The sequence below is a fragment of the Macrobrachium nipponense genome, chromosome 21 (assembly GCF_015104395.2).
Source record: "Macrobrachium nipponense isolate FS-2020 chromosome 21, ASM1510439v2, whole genome shotgun sequence".
NCBI classification, from domain to species: domain Eukaryota; kingdom Metazoa; phylum Arthropoda; class Malacostraca; order Decapoda; family Palaemonidae; genus Macrobrachium; species Macrobrachium nipponense.
The window spans coordinates 64,782,800-64,807,428 of NC_087212.1; the positions used below are offsets into that span (position 1 = coordinate 64,782,800).

Here is a 24,629-nt window from a genome sequence, read left to right on the forward strand (position 1 = left end):
AAAGAAAGAAATCAAGTACTTCTGTAATATCTTACAACCTGTTTCTTACAGCAGCATTTAGCTTAAAATGCAATTAAAATATGGAAATGGTTGATTCTCAATTTCACCCAGTGCATCAATAACACTTTAAAAACACATAACAGGTTTTACAATAAATCACACTATAAAATTTTAATAGCTCCCAGAATTAAATAAAAAGGGGCAAACCTTTATGATGGATAGATCTTAAAGCATAAAGGTATGTGGTACACTGCCAGTCTTATTTATATGTACAGTAAAATATTGCATAAAAAGTATCACCTTGTGTACATTATAACTACTGCATGTATAAAAAGCACTTCACATTTTGAAACCTGACTTCTAACATAAATGTAACTCCGATTTACTCTTGCAGAATGACTTAAAAATCAATTAAACAGAAGCATGTTACTGTTAAATATTAACTGGTAAAATGAGGAGCTAAAATACATAAATCTATAGCAAGGTGCTATAAACATGAGTAATGCATGCTCAGCTAAATACCATAAAAACAACCCAAAAGAGAGGAAGAGCCTTAAAATGATAACTATAGTATAATGGGTACTTGAAATGTGCCATTTTTTAATAAATTTCTTAACAGTAAGAAATGTAAATAGATGTTAAAACTTATAAAACCTAAGATAAATAACAAAAACTACTCAACAATGCTACAAAAAAAGAAAAAAAAAAAAAAGAATCTGAGTCTTTTCTACTGCATTTGTTCCCCAACACAAGACATTAGCATTAAATTTCTTGAAAATATAGTTATCCACAAAAATTGATACTGTACTGCCATTTTACAGAGATTCTGTAACATATACCAAATCAAGATGTGCATGAAAGCAATTAGTAAGTGCAAAAGTTGAAATGATATGGGAAAGAAATGAAAAGAAATTCTAACACTGTATTCGAAAACTGGCATAAGGGGGATTTCACACAGTTTCTTCAACTCATATTACTGTATTGGATCTGTTCTTTCATTCATCTCATATTAATGCATGGAATCTGGTTTTTCATGCTATCTATGAATGTATCTCTGGCTCAAGCTGACATTCTCCAAAGTATACCTTTTCCATAAATACAAAAAAAAAAAAAAAAAAAAAAAAAAAAAAAGAAGAAGCAGCAGTTCTCCAACTGACTTCCTCTATGTTCATGAATTTCAAAAGGAAAAACTGGCTCACCATGTCAGGCCCCTCCCACAATATTTGAGAGTAAAATGCCCAAAAGGAGCCCGAGATGTCATTATCAGGTTCTAACCACCCCATTTGGGAATAAAACGTATTGAAGGAACCTGGGCTTTCATTGCAGGAGCCATCTACCAAATTTGGTAATCAAAATACCAAAGTAATCTGGGTTATCAGTTATCACTGTCATGCCCAACCCACCCAATTTGGGAATGTCATCCAAAAGGAACCTAGTTTATCACATCAGGCCCCAGCAACCAAATGTGGGAATAAAACGCCCAAATATCAACATGGATCACTTCAGGCCCCACCTGTGATTCAGGAATAAAATGCCCAAAAGGAATCTGGGTTATACCATGTCAGGCACCAGCCACCAAATCTGAGAATGAAATGCTTAAAAGGAATCTAAATGATCACTTTAAGTGCCATTCTTCAAAGGGAATAAAAAATAAAAGAAAAAAATCCAACTCATCAGCTTAAAGCCTATTGCAATACTAAGAGAAAGAGTAAAGAATAATGCTAAGGAAGAATAAAGTTAAGAGAAACAATAAAGTTAGAAAGTTTCACAAAATATCATACAGAACGCAATAGTTTCACAAAGGTCTTATGTTTGGCCTGTCACCACAGACAGCAGGAAGATTGTTCTCTAGCCCTATCCAGGCTAAAACCGCACCTTTGAAAAGCCACAAATGAAATATGCCTGAATGTCAATGCTTTTCAGATTAAACATCCACAGAGATGTTAGTATCAAGTGAAGAGATCATGCATGGATGATGTTAACTTCAACATTAAAACACTTAAAAAAAACAGTAGTATATTGTCCACTTACATTCCCCACTTACTGACCTGAAATGTTACTCTGTGAAAGTTAATATACATATGAAAAAAGTAAGTGGTTTTTACCTCAAATTTAAATTTTAAAAAATGTGCACGGCCCTGGGTGAAAGGTGCTATAACTATACAACCATATTTCAAGTCAAGTCACTAACAACAAACCTTTTTGTTTTATTTTTTTTACTTAACAATTTGCTGAACACCCTTCTACCTGGATGTGATATATAAAAACTTCAACACATATCCCGCACTTTTTAGAACCCATTCCATCCATATATCACCTCTAGTTTCAAAGGCTTTCCCTGAGAAAACCAATACGAGCGACGAAAAACAAGTTTCTGATAATGAGGGGGTACTATCGATAAGAGATTTCCAATGCCTACAAATGCCATGGTTCCCGTATGTGTTGCTGGGGTTACTGATAAACATGCCTCTACGTAACTCTATTTTGTTGAAAATAATAGTTGTGTTTAAATTTTGGAATGGTGCGCGACATTGCAAAATGTGGGGTTTCTCTGGCATTTAAAATGTAAAGAGATAAACTGCAAGACACGATACGACTTCGTAGTTTACAGTAATATGCTGGAGGCACATGTAATCAAATGTCCTAAACTAATAATGTTGTTACGTCTTACATATACCTGGAACAACAACAACAAATATACTAAATGAAGAGTTTATGGTACAATTCAATACGGAATATGTAAACTAAACATTCCTGGGAAACGATTGCACTTTTTTATAGGCGAAAAATACAATGTTGAAAATTGTATTAGCGATAATATGACTGAGGCCTCATTTTCCAACTTGATAACTAAAGAAATCACTTTTTATGAGGCTCAAGAAACTTCTCTTCTGCAACAGATAAGTTATCGGAAATATTGTTCTGTTTGCCAATGGAGGAATTACAGAATGACAATGACGACAAAGCTGCCGAAGAAGAAACATTAGAAGATGCCATTGAAGAAAGAGGTTTGTAATACGAGGGTGGTTTTACAGGCCGTAAGTTTCCCGAGTATGACTTTCTAGGGACTAAGGCAACTGAAGGAGATGGCACAAGGATTGGCACTAGAAGTAGAGCCAATGAGAAGTTAAAACTCGACCGAGTTTTTGTAGCATTCAAAATCATGTTATCATGGGAAAAAATGCCTAAAATCAGGAATAAGTACGATAAACGAGTTGAGTGATGTGATAGGCAATTGAATGCCATTGCATTCATCTCTAATTTTTTTTTTTTTTTTTTTTGCTGTCTTACATTTTCAGGATTCGCAGATGAAAAAGGGATATTAGCTTCTCAAAAAGAGTGGCAAACAAAATGAAAGAGATGATAACATAATTGGTAACCTTGAACCTTGTGTATATATGTTACTCGTATAGGTATGTGTATGTGAGTGTGAGTTGTATGTTAGTGAAAAACTTATAAGTTTTCCGTTAAAATTCTAGTTTTAATTATTCCAATGAATATACGTATAGAAATGAATAGGGTCAACATGTGTTTTATTTTCCTAAATGAATTAACCATAATTTCTAATATTAAACAGGGAAACGAAGAAACAGCAGACAAGTTTTCCTATTAGCGTAGAGGTTGGGCAGAGGAGAAAGCAAGTAGACCGCGTGACGTCACGTTTCGTATATCCCAACTCCTCAACCCCTATAATCCTGTTGCTACGACTACTACTAATTGTACTATTACTACTATTATTGAGATAGACAACTGGCTACCATCCTTGATTATTTCATTCATAGTTTTATAGTGTAATACATATTTCCAGTGTGCAAAAGTTAGGTATAGATTGATGAAAATCTCGACTACCTCTTCGCGCATTCCTTGAACAAAGAGTAAAACGCGAGGGAAATTCTTCTCTGGCTACAGTAGCGTAGTTTAAGGAATACTGCAATGCATCCGCGTCAGAAACAACACCCCTATTTACGTGTGTCGAGTATGCTAATCAGGTCAGGCATTTTTCCAGTTGTCCTAACATTGTAAACAATTTCATTCGAACTGATGCTGCGACAACAGACATTAGTGCATTTTTTTCTGCGTGGTGCCTCTCTTCAGGAGAGAGAGAGAGAGAGAGAGAGAGAGAGAGAGAGAGAGAGAGAGAGAGAGAGAGAGAGAGAGAGAGAGTCATAAATTCAAGAGGTTTGTCTGCTAGATAAGGGTACCAGCACACACTGATAGCAGGTCATTGGACACTCCGTGCTCAAACCTATATCTCGACACATTCACCAGTCAGTCGCACGATGACACTTTTGACGCCTGAGCTCGAACGATGTCAAATAACTTCCAAGGCAAATGAGGTATATGAAGCCATGAAGAAAACATCTTCCCCCATACGTACAAACTGTAGAGCAACAGAACAAAAAGAAAAAAGAAAGACTAACTTTTGCTAACGACGTTAAAATGCACTAAAGGGCAACCTAGCCATCAGAGCTTACCAGGGATGAACTTGGCACAAATCCTGGGTATGAGCCAAGTAGCCCAAAATGCCAGGCAAAAGATGATCCACCAAGCCATTTGTACACGGCTGCTGGGTTAAGCAGTTAGTTCGAGACCACAGGAAGAACCGCCGCATCTTGCCTCGGTCACTCTTCGTAAGAAACTGGAAGATCTGCCTCAGAAGCTCAGACCGATGGTTATCTAATCTCTACCATGATTAGCAATGCCTATTCTTCTCATTCTAGAGTCCCATACATTTTGATTACCGCCCATGCGATATGAACCAGATAATGAACTCCCTTTCACACAAAGGGGGTTACTACCAGATTATGAACGCCCTATCATACAAACGGGGTTACTGCATTAAAAAGGGGCGCATTAAAACTTAAGTCGTACCTAAAACGATCACCAAATTCAAAACCACTGATAACTCAATCTACTGTCGAGTAGCAAGGCCACGCCTAGCTTCATTAACCTATTACAATGTGAAAGCAGGACAACTTGGCCGGAATATAAAAAGGGTACGCAACAAACTATGCCTCTGTGGAGTAAGTTCAAATTCATTAAGCTTGCCTGACATTATCTCTAGGTTACGAGCATCATACGAACGTTAAGCTAAAGTGCAAACATCGGAGATTTAAAGTCTAATAAATACTAAAAATAAAACTGCTCAACTTCAGTGAAACTATGTACATTGTTGTGGACGCACCAAGTTCACAATGATTATGCAAAACACTCACAACATGAAGTACATGAAGTTCAACCCATAACAGTCCACATAATTATTATTATTATTATTATTATCATTTAAGTTTTGAACTACAGATGCTCCGAATTAAATTGGTGCTAATTTTAGAGACACGGCGTAGGGAATAATTAAGTATTAAACGAGACTGGAAAAGTTAGGCAATGCTCAAGGGCACTGACGAGACCTAAAGAAAGAAAGAGACAATGAGTAACGGTAATGGATCGTAGACGTACCACATCAACACCCTGACATTTTGCTGAAACGCAAACGAACCGCGCTCTAATTATAATGCTCTCAAGATCCTTGGATCTCGAGCGACCCAAACATAATTGAGGTATTTCAATGCCTGCAACTACTCCAGTCCATCTAGTCACGGGTTTCTGACATTTGTCTCCCTCCCCTAACCCCACCTTCCCCTCACAGCTGTAGATGATATCGGCCTCGATTCTCTCCACGCGACCCAACCACAGCCAATTTCATCAGCAGATTCACTTGAGCTAAATTCAGTATCACTTGAGTCGTCGCATCTACCCCGTACCTACTCTTCTCTTACTCGACATCATACCAAACAGATTCAAGTGGACTACTTCCATTTGCGTCTTTCATTGGTATTCAACAACCACACTTTATTACCATACGAGAGAGCAAGGTCCAAAGTCCCTCCACAGACTCCAACCTTTGCTTTCACGAACACTTCTTTTCTTGGGAGCTGAGGCAGAAGAGGAAGCGTTTCCGCTGCCTCTTCCGGCCCTCGCTGCTACAAAAACAGATCAGGATATAAATTTCGGGACACTGATATCCCCTAACAGAAAACTGAGAGAATGTATAAGGATAGCCCTCAAAATTAAGAATGTTCTTAACCAGGAAAGCGATGGATGTCAAAGCTAAGTAGCACGGCTCTGCCTCACTTATAAAGAAGAAATGAAAGGGAGTTGGGGTAAAAGTAAAGTAGAAATATTGGATTGTATCTAATTTAGAAATATCTGTATTTTTCCGGGGTTAATTTGGTTGCAAAAAAGGGATAATAGACAAATTAAAATAAACATTTTGAAGTAACAAAGTAAAGTTAAACTAAATAATGAGTAAAGTAAACAATTAAGGGAATAAAGCTTAGCACCTCATAAACTTTGTAGTGCGCCCGCAACCGTGTTTGTGGAATGAGCGCTTAGGAACCAGGAACCATCCCTCGCTTGCGCGCAACTTCTCTCGGCCTACCCTTGGGCCTACCGTCATCCCACGGTCCGGATAGAACCGTGCGTCATCCCAACACAAGCATGAGTCGACCCCTTCTACTCTTCATTGATACACACTGACGTTCATTTAAAAATCACACGAAATGAATAAAGGGAAGTAACGCTTGAAGGTTGAGGGACTTTCCAACAGCAACAATATCTTCATCGAGAACGTTACGCGGTTTACGTTGCATTTTTTACCCTAAGAATTTAAATCCCCTTATTATATTGACAGTTTCATTAAAAACGACAAGAAGGCCCACGTAAAAATAGCAGGAAAACAGATACCGGTGAGTAATTAGGAAAAGAAAGACAGGCCTATGTCCAGGTTGTTCTGATCACAGCTTAAAATAGAAATGACTACAAAGTTCTTTCACCAAAACTTAACCATATTTACCTGTTAACAAAATCACAAAAGAACTTCACCCATCACTGCCAGTGCAATGCTGTAGCATATATATCGATCCGAGCTGTAACTTCCACCGAAAAAGACAAGATCTACACACACTTTAATTCGGTGACAGACAGACAAACGGGTAAAGAGGCCCACTTCCTTTATAAAACGGCGTCCAGTCACAGAATTTGTTAAGCACTTTTTACAACGAGCGGTGTCTCATTCGAATATACTCCAAATCATTGCAGACAAAATCTAAAACACCAGAATTTATATGCGGTTCGCACTAGTTAACCAATGAAACACATCACAAACAGGTCCATTCCATCGCGAACACAATACGAGAAAAGAGAACGCGCGTCCATTCAAAGTCAGCTGTCCCGGAGGAGAAGAGTACCACTGCACCGGCCGTCCGCTGTGCTGCTGCCTGCTGCAGCATTCCAACACTCACTGACCGGGCCAGGGATAGACTGAGACAGGCAGGCTCTCAGTCTCCGTCACTCCTTGTGATTCATACTACCTCATGACTTGAGGCAACAACGTCTGCACGCGGAGGACCAGGTCGGGTCATGAGGGAGTTCGGGAGACTGAGGTGGTAGGGCAGGGGGGAGGGGGGAGGGGGATGCAGCATCAGCTCGACGTTGATATGCAGAGTGAATCAAGTTATCATGTGTACAACTCCTGGTAGACACCGGATACTTCTACACAGCGACGCAACATCATCTTCTCATACTTTACCCGTAAAAGTCAAGACGCCGCAGAGAGCACAACCGCCTCTTCCTTCACACAACACATTACCTAATCTTCTCTGTCTTTCTACTATATGCTACAGTATTTAAGCAAAAAATATCTTCCCAGAATCTATCAGCGAAATCAGTGAATTCGAAGGAAAACCGACTCACCTCCCTCCTGCGTGAAGGTTCAAGAGTTAATAGTTATCTTCGCATCTTCATGGCTGTCCAATGCTTCAGCCGAGGGTCCCGCTCAAAACACCTGCAAAGGAAAAGTGCAGTGAAAGCATTAAAATAAAACACACACGGTACAAATATTATCATCTCCACAGTCTCCCCCTTTCAATTCTCCTCCATACGCCACAAATGTTTTGTCAACAGTTTACCTAGGCAACTTCTACACCTTTCTTTCATTCTCATTCAACATCCACATTTCACTTCCATAAAGGAGAGATGGCTAAACAGTCGTTTCATAAAATTTCACCTGGCAGCCAAAGACACATAGTTTCCTGTTAATTGTTTACAGGCATTCCAGAGAGGTTTCTCAAATGCACCAAAAACACACAGATATTTGAAATGCATACACCATTCTACTGAAGGAAAGAAAAGGTCTCTCTACCGCTTTCAGTGTAAGCGCCATTTTTTCGCCAGTCTAAAATAATTTGAAGAATAGCCTTACTTTCACATACTTTACTAAAGCGCAAAATGTCCTCATATAGTAATATTTCACAACCTCTACGATAGGTTTACCCAAAGGTAAATCAATGTCAGCCTCAGAGACAAATACTACCACAACAAACCCTCAAAGAAACGTGACTCTGAAGCTCTTTCGTTCGGTAATGTGTTGTTGTTTTGCTTTAACTTATCAACAGCAGATGGACCTTTTGTTGTGTACAAGTTTTTCTTGACTAATTTGTATAAAGACTACCCTTCAACACGGAGAAGTATCCCAGTCTGTGAATGTTTTTATTCTTCAGTTCCTTGAAATGTAAAATTTACATACTGGAGTCCTTTTCAATCAATTTTTTGTTGTTTCCTGATAAGTAGGAATGTAGATACATTTTAAATCTTGCAGCCATGAAGAATCCCATGTGTGTCAATGGTCGAATGGCTGAAACAGCTGTCAGCTTTTTCCATCACGTCTAAATTTTCGTGACTCAAGTTTTTTATATATATATATATATATATATATATATATATATATATATATATATATATATATATATATATATATATATATCTTCCAACTGTATTCGCAGCTGCGACCTCAAGCTGGACTAACCATCAGTTATGCATTCACTGCTTAGGCTAAGTGTAGCACAAGCGGTTAAGAAACGTGCACAGGTCCTACCTCGCCGGGGGGTCGAACCAGGATCCTATTACAACACAGATAAGCGTACGAGAGAGAGAGAGAGAGAGAGAGAGAGAGAGAGAAGAGAGGAGAGAGAGAGAGAGAGAGAGAGAGAATAGTCTCCTGACAGCCGGAACAGAATTTCTGAGAGTTGTTGACGTCCTAAACGACTATACTATCTATCTATACTATCTATATATATCTATATATATATATATATATATATATATATATATATATATATATATATATATATATATATATATATATATATATAATATATATATATATATATATAATATATATATATATATATATATATATATATATATATATATATATATATATATATATATATATATATAATCATTTGGTCCTACTTCTCATAATGGGTTTCCAAAATAAGTGAATTTTACAAATAACACGAACCACCTTCATAGCAGATTCACATGTTAGCAAGACGCGGACCCACAGTTATCTCCAACTCGAGTTGTTTTAGTCCTGGCTCATATACTACTATGGACTTCCGTTCACTGCTAAGAAGTTATCATCAGACCTAGTGCCGAGGCTCCTGGGCCGAAATTCAGGAGAGTCACTATCACGTTTCAATTCTCTTGAAAGACCCCCCCAACAAATGCCTTTGAATATGATTAACATTACTTTCTGGACTTGCTTGAGGGAGAGCGATGGAACAAGGAACGCAATCTCAGTTGCTTTGTATCTGCGTCACGTTGTGGACGAAACGAAGAAATGGAACTTTCTGCCCTCAACAAACGGCCCCGCCTTCCTCTCATTGACCAAATCCAAAACACTGGGGTCAACGATGCAAGCCTTCATCACGAATTGCATCACGAATTGCTCCACACATTTCCTACAATCTCTTTCATACTCACTCCTTTTTTTAACCTATAATTTACTTGCTCGAATAATCAGAATCAGCAATTTGCTTCCGTTGTCTTTGTTGCTTCATAAACAGGTATGTAAACCATCCAGGCCAAGAAGACAAATGGATAATCCGTCGTTGAGGGTGGGGGGAGGGGGGGGGGCGCCAACCTCCCTTGCATCTGCTACAACCCACCGTCAGGAAAAACCCACACCAGGAATCTTTCCCAACGTGGCCTAAATACGTTGCCCGGGAGCCCAGGCAATAAAGATTATGCACTGATCAAGAGATATCGATTGAGATTCGCTTCACCTGCTGCCACTGAGGGGGAGACACAAATGAAAGACTAGCAACTAGTACAGACAATATAACATAAAGCGATGATATAACATCTTGTTCCAATGAGAAAATGACGACCAAGCAAAAGTCATTTGCCATTACATTAGATACGGACGCCTTCCCTTTCATGAAGGCTAAAGAGGGGATTAAACAAACAGATCAGAATTCGTCTAATATGACACGTCTGAGACGCTTAATCACTGAGAGAGAGAGAGAGAGAGAGAGAGAGGAGAGAGAGAGAGAGAGAGAGAGAGAGATTCATTAAGTTTGAATTTGTAATCGTTTCGCAAGGGCACTCACTCGGCGGCTGAGATGAATTTAGCGAGAACGAAAGGGAGTGAGGTTACCACCTTCGCTTCAAAAGGAACTCGTCAGTAATCTCCATCGCTTGTTTACAGAACATCCGCTCAAAAGGTGACAACAAATGATATGAGTTGGTAGAGCCAACAAATCAAATTTTGAAGTTTTCAGTTTGCCGAGGTGCTTTCGTAATCAATTTCAAACAAACTTATCAAAACTGTCGACAACAATGACCACACGTGTGTGTGTGTGTGTGTAGTCATCGGGGAATTTTTGCTGAATTTTCAAACAGCAGCTGTCCTTGGTTATTTAAAAATACTGTTTTTAATTTGATACGCGTTCTATAATACATGCCTTTTTTAATTTGCTCATTTTCGAGCTTTCATATTTTACATATAAGAATTAATTCTGTGAAAGGCTGGCCTTAGTATATTATACTTTCGCACACGAACTGTTGAGTAATGTATGAATCCAAAGTAGATAGAAACTCCCCCATTCTGGTAAATACTTTGTATGAATCCTCCCTCTCCACAGACATAACCAATCGCCCCATACAACTCAGCAGAGCTCATCAGCAATCATTCAAACCACCTACGCGCGCGTGCGCGCGCACACACAGAACTCTCCTCTACCTAGCAAGCACCCACTCTCCTCCTGAACTTTTAAGAACTCTCCTTTCCAATACCTCTTTCACACCATCTATTAAGCCGATAGGTCTCGCTCTCTGCCTCCCGCCCAAGACTCCCGAATCCAGCAGTCTTTGCAACCAAGCAATCCTCCATTCTTTCCAGATGACCGAGCCATCTCAAAATACACTAATCCAGTTCAGCTGAAAACTATCCTTTGAACACTTCTCATTACCTCTCACCCTATCTCCCGCCCTACCCTACACGTTATAGAGCGAACAACGCAAACGTTTCAATTTAGTTTCTCTCATTCGCATATTCGACATCCACACGTCACTTAGGAGAATTCGACCTAAGTACAGCTGGTAGAAAGATTAGCGCAAGTGAAAGGATGAGCCCGGTATTTTGAGAAGGTTCGGCCATCTGAAGAGAGTGGTTAGAGTGGTTACGTAGTATATCGTACTTTAACCAATCTGGTTACTTAGCAACGGGACCTACAGCTTATTGTGGGATGCGAACCACATTATATTGAGAATTGGATTTCTAACCACCAGAAATGCATTCCTTTGGTTCCACGTTGGCAGAGTGGGAAATCTAACTTCGGTAGGCGAGCACGTAACCCACTAGTCCAAGGAGGAACTAGAAGAGTGGTGAGGGACGAGACGACCAAGGTAGGTAGGGTCGCTGTAAGGGACAAATGGAAAGGAAAGGCCCTAATATCAACAAAGCGTTAGAATGCGAAGCATAAGAAGGGCGGAGGGAATTGTAACGTCCTGTTGATAAGATTTCTTATTAGCACAAGCGAGATGGTTATCCACACTTCACCAGTCACAATAGCAGGTGGCAGAGAGGGCAATGAGCGGTAAAGCACTGGATTACCATTTGATTCTGGCTGCCTGATCACAAGGTAACCCAGCTGTCAATAGGCGCTGGTGTCAAGTGGCTCAGAAATGGGCGCAAGTTTAGAGCAACTTCTTCACTTGACATTTCCCGGGAACGGAAATACTACTCTACCGTTCCGCCGACACCCACATTTAACAGGAAAAGGCGAGGCATATGGAGAAATACACATACACCCGCACACATATATGTACGTAAGGAGAGAAGGATGAGGTAACAGGGCCCATACTTGACAAGCCACTCTCTATAATCGATCGCAGCATATAAGTAAACAGAATCTAACTGGTCGGTTACGAAAAGTTCCATTATTCTGGCTTGCCCTTATTTGTTCTTGAATTTCATCCTAGACTGCACGAGAAGTTTCCCGTCTACCGAGAATGACAAACACAAAGGTCAAAATGGTACGTCTTTACCGAGTGGCGGACTGAGGAGGAGTGTCCCTGTGTGCCTCGACCTTTTTGCAGTCACCTCCTGTCATCAGATGTGCCGATTTTCGAATTTTACTTCACACCTGAATTTCCATTAGGTCTCTTGATACCTAGGCCTCCACTTCTACAACTCGAGCCCTCCTGCTCCAGTTTTCACATCTCATTAAAGGTCTTTCCTGGTATTCTTCTTCCTCCTACCTGGTTCCCATTTTTATATAAGGGGTAGCCGTTTCGGATGAGCCGTTTCCATCTATTTCTAATCTGCGCTTCTGCCTCAATCAAGGCCCTTCTCATGTAAGTCTCCTCTCACACAGTACTTCCATCTCTTTCTTGGTCTCCCTCTTTCCTGGTATTCATAACCCAAAATCACACACACACACAATATATATATATATATATATATATATATATATATATATATATATATATATAATTATATATATAATATACACACACACATATATTATAATTTTTATAAATAAATTATTATATATAATATATAAATCTATATATATATATATATAAAAATAATATAATTATAAATTATAAATACATATATATATATATAAAATATATCTATATATATATATATATATATATATATATTTAATAATATATATATATTCATATTTTTTGCGCTGCAAGTCTTGAAAAAACTGTAACAATATTGGTGGGGAATATGCTGAATTACCTCGCAGCACAAAGTATTTTTTTTTTTATAAGGTCCTCTTATGATAACAAGGCTTCTGACCCCCAGCAACATAACACAGAACGATCTCATAGTTATCCAGGTCACGCCGATCGGCATAAGCAGAAGAAAATCGACAACTCCATTTCAGAACGAGCCCATATCAACACCAAAACACTTATGTAATTTTTATCAGAACTGAACACTCCTATGAATGCCTCGGAGGCCAAAGAAGTGGGCGTTCACTGCATGTGGAAAAATACCTCCGGAAGTTTTTTACTTGCCTCGCCGTAAATTACAGACAATGCCCTTCTACGAAAACAAATGAGGTAAAATTAATATTGGCAGTAGAACCACCTTATCCTATAGATACTGGTATCACTTGAGAGAGAGAAGAGATGTGGGGGGGGGGGGGGGGGGTTTTAACGAGTTACACGCTCATTCGATAACCGTTCCCCAGAGCGGCTTGGATAATAGATACGGGAAAATCTATGACCTTCACAATTTTTATATACAGGAGGAGGAGGAGGAGGAGGAGGAGGAGGAGGAGGAGGGGAGGAGGAGGAGGAGGAGGAGGAGGAGGAGGGTGGTGGTTCTTCTTTCCCCCACCTCCCCTAAATTCTGGTAGGAAAAATAATTCAATATATATATATATAAATATATACATACACACACACACACACACACACACATATATATATATATAATATATATATATATATATATATATATTTATTTTAAAAGGGAAATTAGAATATAACGGATACAGTACTAACTAGATTTTTTCTTCTTTAATAAGATACTTGCGTGCAGACCAAAATGCGACTCTTGCTCGCCACCTTACTATGAATATAACCTGAAAGATTTGCGTCAACGCTGAGATAACCCATCTCTGCAGGTCATTTTCGTCCTCCTGAAACGAAGCACCAAGTATCTGCCCCAAACTGTTCACTTTTCTTTCCTGCAAAATGTCATGTATTCGGCTCCCGACCGATGGCATCACCAGGGCGGATTGTGCCTCCACGAACTCTCTCTCTCTCTCTCTCTCTCTCTCTCTCTCTCTCTCCTCTCTCTCTGTCTTGGAAGCAAACCCCAAGGGCCAGTCAGTCCCTTTCCTTACTGCATTAAGCTAACGTCCACAAGGACAGATCAATAGCTTCGACCCGTCCACAGTTCAATCGATATGGAATAAAAGTAGAGTGAGCCAGGGACTTTTTCAAACCTCCTTTCCATCTCGCCATCAATGCGGTGTGAATCATTGACGACATCTCCCACTGTATCGGAAAATTGTTGTTACCTAACTAGTGAGAGTAAACAATCTTCCAATCCTTATATGACAACCCCTTACAAGGATAGAAGATGGCACTCTAACCGCATCTTCACTTTAACGAACACCCACGTAAACACCTTTTACTGTTTGAGTGTTCTTAATAGCACAAGTATTAACTACCATTCGCTTATGTAACATAAATAAATAACTAAATAAATAAATAAAAAATAAAATAATATATGTATATATGTATAATATATATAAATATATATATATATATAGATATATATTCATATATATATATATATATATATATATAGAGAGAGAGAGAGAGAGAGAGAGAGACGAGAGAGAGAGAGAGAGAGAGAGAGCTGAAGACAAATGCTATCATAAAACTACGACACAAGAGTTATAGGGGTAGTGGTGGCGGTGGTAGAGGATGGAGGAGGAGGAGGGGGAGGGGGTGGTGCTTGAGGCTAAGCCTAGGTGAGCCCGTACCTTCGTGTTGACAGGCTGCGTTCAATAAGCAACACGAAATTGCCCCTGTTCGTTATGTTGCACTTCCATTGCAACAAGAGCCTAGTTGCCGTTCCTAGTTCCAGTTTCATGCAGGTCTTCAGCTTCTACAGAAGCCCCGACTTGAAGCGTGTCAAAGAGGCACTGGGAGTAGCAATAACTGCGCCAATCCAAGAACTGGCTTCCCTTCAACACAGGTCAACCTAAAACGTGATGCTCGGTTTGACCGGTACGGAATGGAATAGGGAATTTAGGGCAAATACCTAGCGCTGGGACCTGTGAGCTCATTCGGCGTTGAAAGGGAACTTGACAGTACAAAGGTGTGAAAAGTGTATCAGCAGGGAAACCTAGCAGTTCCACTATGAAACAACTGTTAAGAGAGGGTGGATAGCAAGATGGAAGCACGAGGATATCAATGGGGGTATAGTTAAAAAAAAAAAAAGCGGGGGGGTTACAACAAGGGCCGAAGCGACGTTACAAAGAACCTTAAGTAATTCCTATAGTGTTCCGCGTGGACTGGCTGGTACTTAATATAAACGCCAACGGGGTTGGCAATGTAATCCAGTGACACTGGAAGGGAGGGGCAGGAGAGGGTGGGGGGGTGGGGTTAGAGAGAGGAGAAAGGTCGTGGGGCTGGGATAGCAACTCCCTCCTGGCGTCAGCCCTTGCTTGGAAATGGGAAGAGAGAAGTTGATAGTTTATCAGCGAAATGAAGCAAAATAAGAATGAGTTCTACCATCACGACATAGAATAGAATGAAGAGCCTCATTACTTTTGTTCATTGCAATTGATGCCGTTAGTATGCTTTTGTAATATCAGAAAACAGAGCCGATCGATTCATTTACATGTAATCGACGCCGTCAGTCGCGTTTTACGTGATGAATATAAAATAAAATAAATTCATCAAATTTATCAAAAACGTTCATTAACGCATGCAATTACGAACACTTTCACACTTTAAATCTTTAAAAACGACAGATAAAACCTTTTTAAAAAAATGAAAAACTGAATCAAATTCAACACGAAGAGGAACACTAATTAAACATGGCGAAGAGAACCAGCTTCCTCAACAGACCTCCAAATGAGGCTCGACTCCTATGAAACAACACCAAGACTTTGGTGTGAAACATCCTCCCTTTCTTGTGGGGCCTGGCCGCTCCATTCCCCAAAAGATCTCGTATCAGGAGTTGCCATCCAAAGCTCCAACACTGAGCTTTAGGGCCGATAAGGAACACCATCTCATTTAGCGCCTCTTATCTTTTACATATTCTCACTTCCCTGTTTAAGGCCCTTGCTCACTTCGTCATTATACAAAATGCAAGTACTGTCCCTTGAAAAGTGCTAAATGGGAAAAGGTACAAAGTAAAAGAAATGCATGACAATTTTATACATAAGCGCTCGCGCGCGCACACATATATATGTATGTATGTATGATATATAATATAATATAATATATATATATATATATATATATATATATATATATATATATGTTCAAATAGCAGGATTAAAACCACACCAAAGACAAGTATATACCTAAAATTCTGATAATGTCTGACTTAGTTCATAAAAAAGGGGGGGTCGGCCTCAGTGGTCCTGGTAGCTGTCATGCTATTTCATCTACTGGAATTCGAAGGTTCAATGAAATGAATCCGTGACCTAACAAGTATGAACAGCACACAGGTCAGTGACTGGGTACTAAACTCGCTTCTCGAGGCCAGGGGTTCTCTATTGGAGCCAGCTGCCCACCAACTGACTCAGCTCTGCTTGGGTGACACCATCAGCCGAGATCAAGGAAAGGGTGGGGTTGGAAAAATCAGCCCTAGCTGCCCTACTCAGTTGCTGAGAAACCGTTACACTAATAAAGTTGCCCTCTACGGTAGAAAAACGCTTTAGTGAAAGCTCTACCTGTCTGTATATACATACACATACACACAGGGACATAATATATATATATATATATATATATATATATATATTATATATCATATATCTATATTATATATATATTATATATATATACAAGGATTAGGATGTCTCAAAGGCTCGTTAGTCCATCCGAAGGAGACATCGTGTGCTCACTTGTCTCTAGGAAGCAGGTTTTACTGTTCATTCAGTGTCCTAATGCTTTTGTCTAGCTTTCTTTTAAACTCTTCCACACTGTTGCTGTTGACAACTTCTGGTGGCAGTTTATTTCATGAGAGAGAGAGAGAGAGAGAGAGAGAGAGAGAGAGAGAGAGAACCTTACATCTTGTTCGGGTTGCCAGGTCCCTCAGTGTGAGGCACCTCTAATGTCTACCAGAGAGTTGCTAGTACATCTTCCGGTATATTTTGCATCTTCCAATCTTGGATGGTCTGGGATACAGCTTAGATATTTGTCGAGCTTATCTTAAACACATCTACGCTCACTCCTGATATATTCCTCAGATGAGCTGGCAACGCATTGAATAGACGCTGCATTATCGATGCTGGTGCGTAGTGGATTAATGTCCTGTGTGCTTTCCTTATTTTTCCTGGTATAGTTTTGAGCACTATTAATCTACCTCTGCTTTCTCTTTTTGATATTTTTAGCTCCATGATGTTTTCGGGTATTCCTTCTATCTGTTTCCATGCCTGAATTATCATGTAGCGCTCTCTTCTCCTTTCTAGACTATCTAATTTTAAGGATTGTAGTCTTTCCCAGTAAGAGAGAGAGAGAGAGAGAGAGAGAGAGAGAGAGAGAGAGAGAGAGAAGAGAGAGAGCTGTTTAAATCAAGTAAATGAAACCACAACAGCATTAAAGTCTCATCGATTTCACTGGGATCTGGAGTACAACTGTATCGACTCAAGACGCACAGGTTCAACCTCGTGGAGGCGAGAAGATGAGATGAAAAATGAAATAAAAAGACCAATCCACGATGGAATGTTATTACGAAATGAAATCACCAATGGAAGATATATATATTGGATGTGAAAGGATGCCAGGCTTTGGCCAAATAAGTGCAAAAGACACATACTTGTTTAGTGCCCCGTAAAAGAAAACTGTTGAGATGGCATTTTGTCAGTCCATCCGCCCTCACATCTTAAAAGCTACTGAGGCTCGGCCGCTCGAGGGTTGCAAATTGGTATGTTGCTCATCCACTCTTCAATCATCAAACTTACCAAATTGCAGTCCTCTGGCTCAGTCGTTTTTATTTGATTTAAGGTTAAAGTCAGCCATGAACTTGCGTCTGGCACCGCTTCAAGTCCCAACAACACAGGCCACCTACGGGCTGAGAGTTTTATACAGCATTATACGCTTTATAGAAAACTCGATGACGTCAGAGTAACGCCGGCGCATTTTTTTACTCGTTTTCTCTTACAAACACCTGTAAAATTTCATGACACCGACGCCTTCAGGCTCTTCCGCCATTCTGCGGCTTCTTATCACTATTAAGAAGCTGCAACGTCCCCTTGCAAACAATATCTCACTCACTATCCTGCAGACTTTCTCCCATGTCACCAACCAACCAATATTGTGCAATATGATATAATCCCACATCTTCCTGATGATTAAGTCACATCTTGTCGAGTTCTGGCGACAACGAAAATTCGGTAAAAAGCATTTTGGGGGAAAAAATACAAAGGCGAGGCACAGCAGACCTGAACTGAGAACTGGGGAGCAACAATGCGCAGAGCGGAGGCAGAGCAGCAAGCTTGCTCTGACAGGCTGCTGCTGCTGCTGCTTTTGCCCTCGTGTTTTTCTCTCTCAATCACTTCGATTGGTAATTCAGGTGGAGCGGATGCAAGCTGTCGCAAGCTGATTACTGTCTGGATACAAAGTTACGTTATGTTAATGACCAGCTACTATCTGTGTGTTTTTTATTTTTTTATTTATTAAACAAAGCAGGTAGTTAGACGTTTTCCGGGATAAGTATATATAGTCACGTTTCCTGTAGCCGATAAAAGTTCAAAACATAAGGCTACTATAGTAGATTTACATCAACCGTGCATTTGCTGTCTAGGCCAGTCCCTTACGACGCTCCTGACTGGCTGTTGATAGGCCATTCACAGGGCTGGAAACTCTCAGTCTCTCTCGAGAGTTCACATAGGCAAGACGTCTGTTCCACCTCCCCTCAGGGATACTTTTGATAGACTTCTCTCTAAAGAGAGGTGAAACATAGATCCTACCCATGTGGACTCTCGTGAGAGACTTGAGAGTTTCCAGCCCTGTGATTGGCTTATCAACAGCCAACCAGGAGCGTAGTAAGGGACTGGCCTAGACATCACATGCACGGTTGATATGAATCTACTATAGTAAGCCAGATAAAATAACATTAAGCAGATAACTAAAAATAAACTAAAATAAAACAAGAAATAAAAAAACATCAACCTGCCAAGCCTCCCACCCTGGCAAATTTCTTTTCATATGCAATTGCATTAGATTCCTCAGTTCCGTTAGAATAACTCCGACCCGACGTACCACAGATAATTATCAGAAACTTGCAGAAGTCATGAAGCGATCAGCAAAACTGATAGAGCACAAACGCATATGGTTTGGGTTCCAACAAATCTTCTGGCTCGAGAATGTTTTACCTAAGGACTCGCAACACATACATGCAAAACACGTCAGATGCAGTAACTAATTATAGTTATGTAATGTGGGCCCTCGAGGTAGCTCACAACTTCACATCTCTACACTTGATACCATCGAAAAAAGTACACACAAAAAAAGTGGGAAATTTAATCCTCAATTTCTCCAGGTAGCATTTTCACAGATAGTTGAGACAACACAATATCATTACACGGTCTTCCCACTTACTCGACGAAGACAAAAACGTTCATCGACAGCGAAGTAGCGCCAGTTTTCCCGGTAGAGGCGATCTATCATTGACAAATACACTTCGGGAGCAGAAGCAACGCGTCCACCTCACTGTCACTCCACAAACTAAACCCGAGTAGTGCCACGCAGCCAGAGAGACTGCCAGTCACAGCAGCGAAGGAAGGACTCGGACGGGAAGAGTAGCGAGCGAGCGATCGAGAGAGGCGTCTCCCTGCCTGGCCATTCTCACATGACTGACTGAATCAGTGTCAGACTCAGTCCCGAGGCCCGACTCCGGGAAAACTTTGATCTTGTGCGTGAGTCAACCAGCCGCCAAGGCGTGTCCCTCTGTTTTGAACACTTCCCACTTTTCGATCGCTATCCAAAGCAAACCGGATACGCCCCTGAACCAGCCCCACGCGATAAGAATGAGTCCAAGTTATATATGTGAGGAAGGAGGAGAGAGAGAGAGAGAGAGAGCGAGAGAGAGAGAATCTGTATAGCTGATAAAAGTACCGATTGGTTTATCACAATCCCATCATAAAGGGGAGTATGATAATCCATTTCGGTACAAAAGTTCCAGTTTTGTTTCCCCCACGATATTGCGCACTGAGCTATGACCAATTACAATCAAATTCAATGGATTCATGCGTCATTACCGTCACACCACTCGACCACGCCCACAAAATGGAAGTAGTTTTCCATCATTTCCCCCCGCTAAGTCACAGTGATTCCATGTCAGTGCTATGATTTGAGTCTCGAAGGATTAGCCACAACTTCACTCTACCATTAACATGGAAGGTCTGAGAGTTCAAGGATTCAAGAAGAGTTTGCATCCCTTTTATCTCGAAATAATCCAAGCCGTTTCTTTACTCTTTCATTCCATCTTGGTACCTGTACCGACTTATGTCGCAAAGGCGATCAAGATTTTGTCATACCCTTTCATCTCGGGAAATCCATCATAATCATATCATGGGCGATTTTTGCTTTCAATTTCACTTGAGGCGGTCTCCACATCTTTCAATTTGAACATTAATTCCTGGATGGTTTTCATAAATCCACCATAAAAAAAATCTGAAAGACGAGCTACAATATAATGACCACTATACATAATCGGCCAATAATACATTTATACGGCTAAACGTAATGACTTAATTAAATTTAGCGACCCCGATATCAAAATGTTTGTCGTAACGATATCAAAATCTTTGTCCCGGTCCGTAGACCCCATCGGGGGACCCATCACAATGAAATGGATCACACTTTCTTGACTCACGAGGTTTCGACCCGGGACGCCCAAGGTACAACGGATCCGGCAAATAATACTTACGCCGGGTGCAAACGCAGGGGTGCCAGAACTCTTTTAAAGTTTAACTTAAAACGCGCGTTGCATTTCACCTGCATTACTAAACGGCACTTACTGCGTCCCTTCGGCCCTTCCCTACACCCACTTCTCGCTAACTCAAGGAGTAAGCCTACACACTACTTAGTTGTTGTTGTTGATGTTGGAGGGGAGGAAAGGCCAATAAGTTCTGAAACAGATGTTTCGCGCTGAGTTAAAGATACAGGAATTTTAAGATAGGATACTTATGAATATGATTTATTCAATAGAATGAAAATGTAAAAAATAAATATATGATTTACTTATTAGTATGAATATATGAAAAATAAATATTGTGCGTGTTAAACAGTACAGAAAAATGAAATAAAATATCACTTATTTTTACTTTCGCTGATAAAACAAGAATCTACTTGACGGTAGATTTTAGCAAGTTTTAATTTACTTCAAGAATATGTTTATAAATTTTGCAGGAGGGGAAAAAGTTGCACGCGTCCCGAGTAAGTTGGAGGTCGGATCACCTCTTGTTAATCTTCTAATTTACCTTCATTACCATTATCATTCTTTAAATAAACCACACGGAAGAAGCCTACAATGGCCACTGACTTGAAATTCAAGTTTCCTAAATTGTGGTGTTCGTTTGAAAGAAGTTACAGAAGATATTAGGAAATATATACTAGAGAAGAGATCAGTTACTAGCGATGAAAATAAAGATAAATTAACAAGTAAATAAGACATAGATATAAATAAATTATCGACCCGGCTTCCTTTCTTCAATCTTGCTGTCCAACACCTCTAAGTTTTACTTCTTGGTGCAACTGTGAGGTTTGAATTATTGCATCTTAATATCTTTATTTTCCGGTTATCTTGATCTTGCCGCCCAACCACTCCAACTCCCTCTCTTCACTCCCTTAACACTGACTGAATGGCCAAAAGTGTCCTAGTGCTTGGCTTGACAGTCTCATATTCATAAAGTAATAAATCAAATAAAATTTCACTTGCTCCTTTGCACACCACTATGTTCGAAGTTAATCTATGACCATAAAAGGTCTCTCTCTCTCTCTCTCTCTCTCTCTCTCTCTCTCTCTCTCTCTCTCTCTCTCTCTCTCTCTCTCAAATACAAACCTTTATCGAAAGCTAAGCCCTTAATGACGAGGGATAAAAAATCGTAAATTTACGGCATTGTCAGTTATAAAATGTCTCTGCGTTCAGTGGTATATTCGCGTACATTAAACATGTGTGCGGGCGCGCACGTGGTAGCAGAAAAAGTTTTTAATCAAAAGAGTACTTCTCACTCGACGTGAATATATACGTATATAATTCAGGCGGCTGAAGTTCCGGATGTTGGCTGCCTCGAAAAGGTCGCCATTACTTTTGAAACGACCGTGATTTTTCCAAGAAAATTCTTGATTGTTTTTTACACTGCCCCCGGTCACACGTGGACTCAGTCAAGGACAGAGAGAGAGAGAGAGAGAAGGAAGAAAGAGAGGAGAGAGGAGGAGAGAGAGAGAGAGAGAGAGAGAGAGAGAGAATCCCATTAAAAAATTCTCCGTGGTCCGAAGCAATCAAGACGTATCCAGATTTCAGTACTCGAGAATTTTCAGGCAATCATGCTGAAAATAAAAACGTAAAATGTCGTTCAATGAAATTAAAACGAGTTCGTTATATCACTCTGGATTACACCAGACAGAACAAGTTTGAGCTCGTTGCACCTCCTTGCATTACTTAAATAGGTTCACAGTGGACGAGATCCCGGACTGTGTTCCATTTCGATATGAATCTGCTGCGTAATGAATGATTTGGAAGGGGGGGGGGGGGGATGGCATAATTAGGGTGAATTTGTCAAATGACAGTGTGGTCATGTTGCCCTCTTTCGTAAAATTTATATTTATGATTAAGAATATTGACACGACCCGAGACTCCTAATCGTATCGTAAATCTAATTTCTGGAAACTTTTCCTAACTGACATAAGGTCAGGGAGGGGTCTACTATGTCTAAGGACCTTGGGTCATGGAGAGGTGTATTCCCGGTACGGAGGTAATGTCTTGTAATTTCAGCGCGAGATACAAGCACACCATGAACAGAAATGTTTAGTGGATCCATAGCAGTAGTAGCACTGTATATTTTCACATACCCTACCGAGTCTATTCACTTGACTGACCACTTAAAAAAAAAAAAAAAAAAAAAAAAAAAAAAAAAAAAAAAAAAAAAAAAACACACACACACACACACACACACTAAATTTAGCTTGAGATACAAGCACACCATGGACAGATATGCTCGATGGATCCACAACAGTACTAGTAGTAGTAGTGCATCTTTTCATATATTCTACCGAGTCTATCATTTGCTGTCGGTACTGGGAAGTTTAGCGTGTGATACAAGCACACCTTGTATATATTAAATGCTAGATGGATCCATAGTAGTAGCAGTAAGGCATCTTTTCCCATATTCTACCGAGTATATCACTTGGCGTCTCTTCAGAAACAAAAACGATAAGAAGAGAGAGTGAGTCCAAGGTCTTCGTTGCAAGATAGTGGTACAAGTGAGTGAGTGACCAGGAAGGATACCGGATACAGATGAGCCCGATTCCATCCAGTCGGTCACAAATCATCATGATGAGGAGCTGATAAAAGGATGGGCTGAAATTGCCGCATTTTGGTGTCATGTTTAGGATCAATTTATGACGGAGCCCAACCAACTACACACTCTCGCGTTCTATTTGTTCCTTTCATGTGACGAGCGTTAAGATTTGAACCACTTGACTGCTACCCATTTATTTCCTTAATTTTTCATAAATGAGCCATTTGCCGGACATCAATATCGACTCAAGATATCAAATAAAAAATAAATAAAAGCACAAAAAGCTATTATCAATGAACGGATTTAGATTTGACATCTGACTGTGGCAAAATATATTTGATGTAAAAAAATATATATATATAAAACTTGCGTGAAGGGCATATTTATCAAGGGGAAATTATCATTATGAACAGAAAACACTGCAAAAACAATAACAGTCAACTGGATCGTCGCCAGGGCCTTTCATGGAGCCTGGCAATAAAAATCAAAACGTCTGGCAAACGAGGACGATCAACGCTGTAACTAATCGATGATGCAACAGCCACTGGGCCGTCCTCTGCACATGGACATTTAAGACAGGCTGAACGAAATAAGAGAAAACCGTCCAATATTCAGAATGAAAGCCCCAGTTGATGCTAGAAGTGGGTCATGCCCAACAAACATCTGTGCTTGGCGCAGAAAAAAGGTCACAAGGAAAATCTCTTCTCAAAAACACTTTTATAAACCACATTTAAGTAAAAAGTACGGACACTAAAGCCACGCCGCTCCCGTTCAATTTCAGCGAGAGAGAGAGAGAGAGAGAGGAGAGAGAGAGAGAGAGAGAGAGAGACTATAGTAGATTCATATCAATTATGCATTTGATGTCTAGGCCAGTCCCTTACGACGCTCCTGATTGGCTGTTAAGCCAATCACAGGGCTGGAAACTCTCGGTTTCTCTTGAGAGTTCACACGGGTAGGATCTATGTTCCACCTCTCCTGAGGGATGTCTTTCAAAAGTATCTTTGAGGAGAGGTGGAACATAAATCCTACCTATGTAAACTCTCT

The 24,629-nt window shown here is 40.1% G+C and overlaps 1 protein-coding gene across 7 annotated transcripts in view; it reads right to left on the minus strand.

The window, feature by feature from the left end:
* The window catches only part of LOC135198091 (beta-1,4-mannosyltransferase egh-like), a 127,726-nt gene that overhangs the window by 8,576 nt on the left and 94,521 nt on the right, over nucleotides 1-24,629 (minus strand). For 3 of the 7 annotated variants that reach the window (XM_064225525.1, XM_064225527.1, XM_064225528.1), the window contains one exon: nucleotides 7,753-7,843. Coding sequence is in view for 2 of the 7 variants with exons in the window: in XM_064225530.1 (XP_064081600.1) it covers nucleotides 4,476-4,554 (79 nt within the window). In the remaining 5 variants the exon portion in view is untranslated. Of the gene's footprint in view, nucleotides 1-4,475; nucleotides 4,631-6,853; nucleotides 7,275-7,752; nucleotides 7,844-19,662; nucleotides 20,024-24,629 lie in introns of those variants that run through there. The other 4 variants (XM_064225526.1, XM_064225529.1, XM_064225530.1 and 1 more) reach the window with 4 other exon arrangements.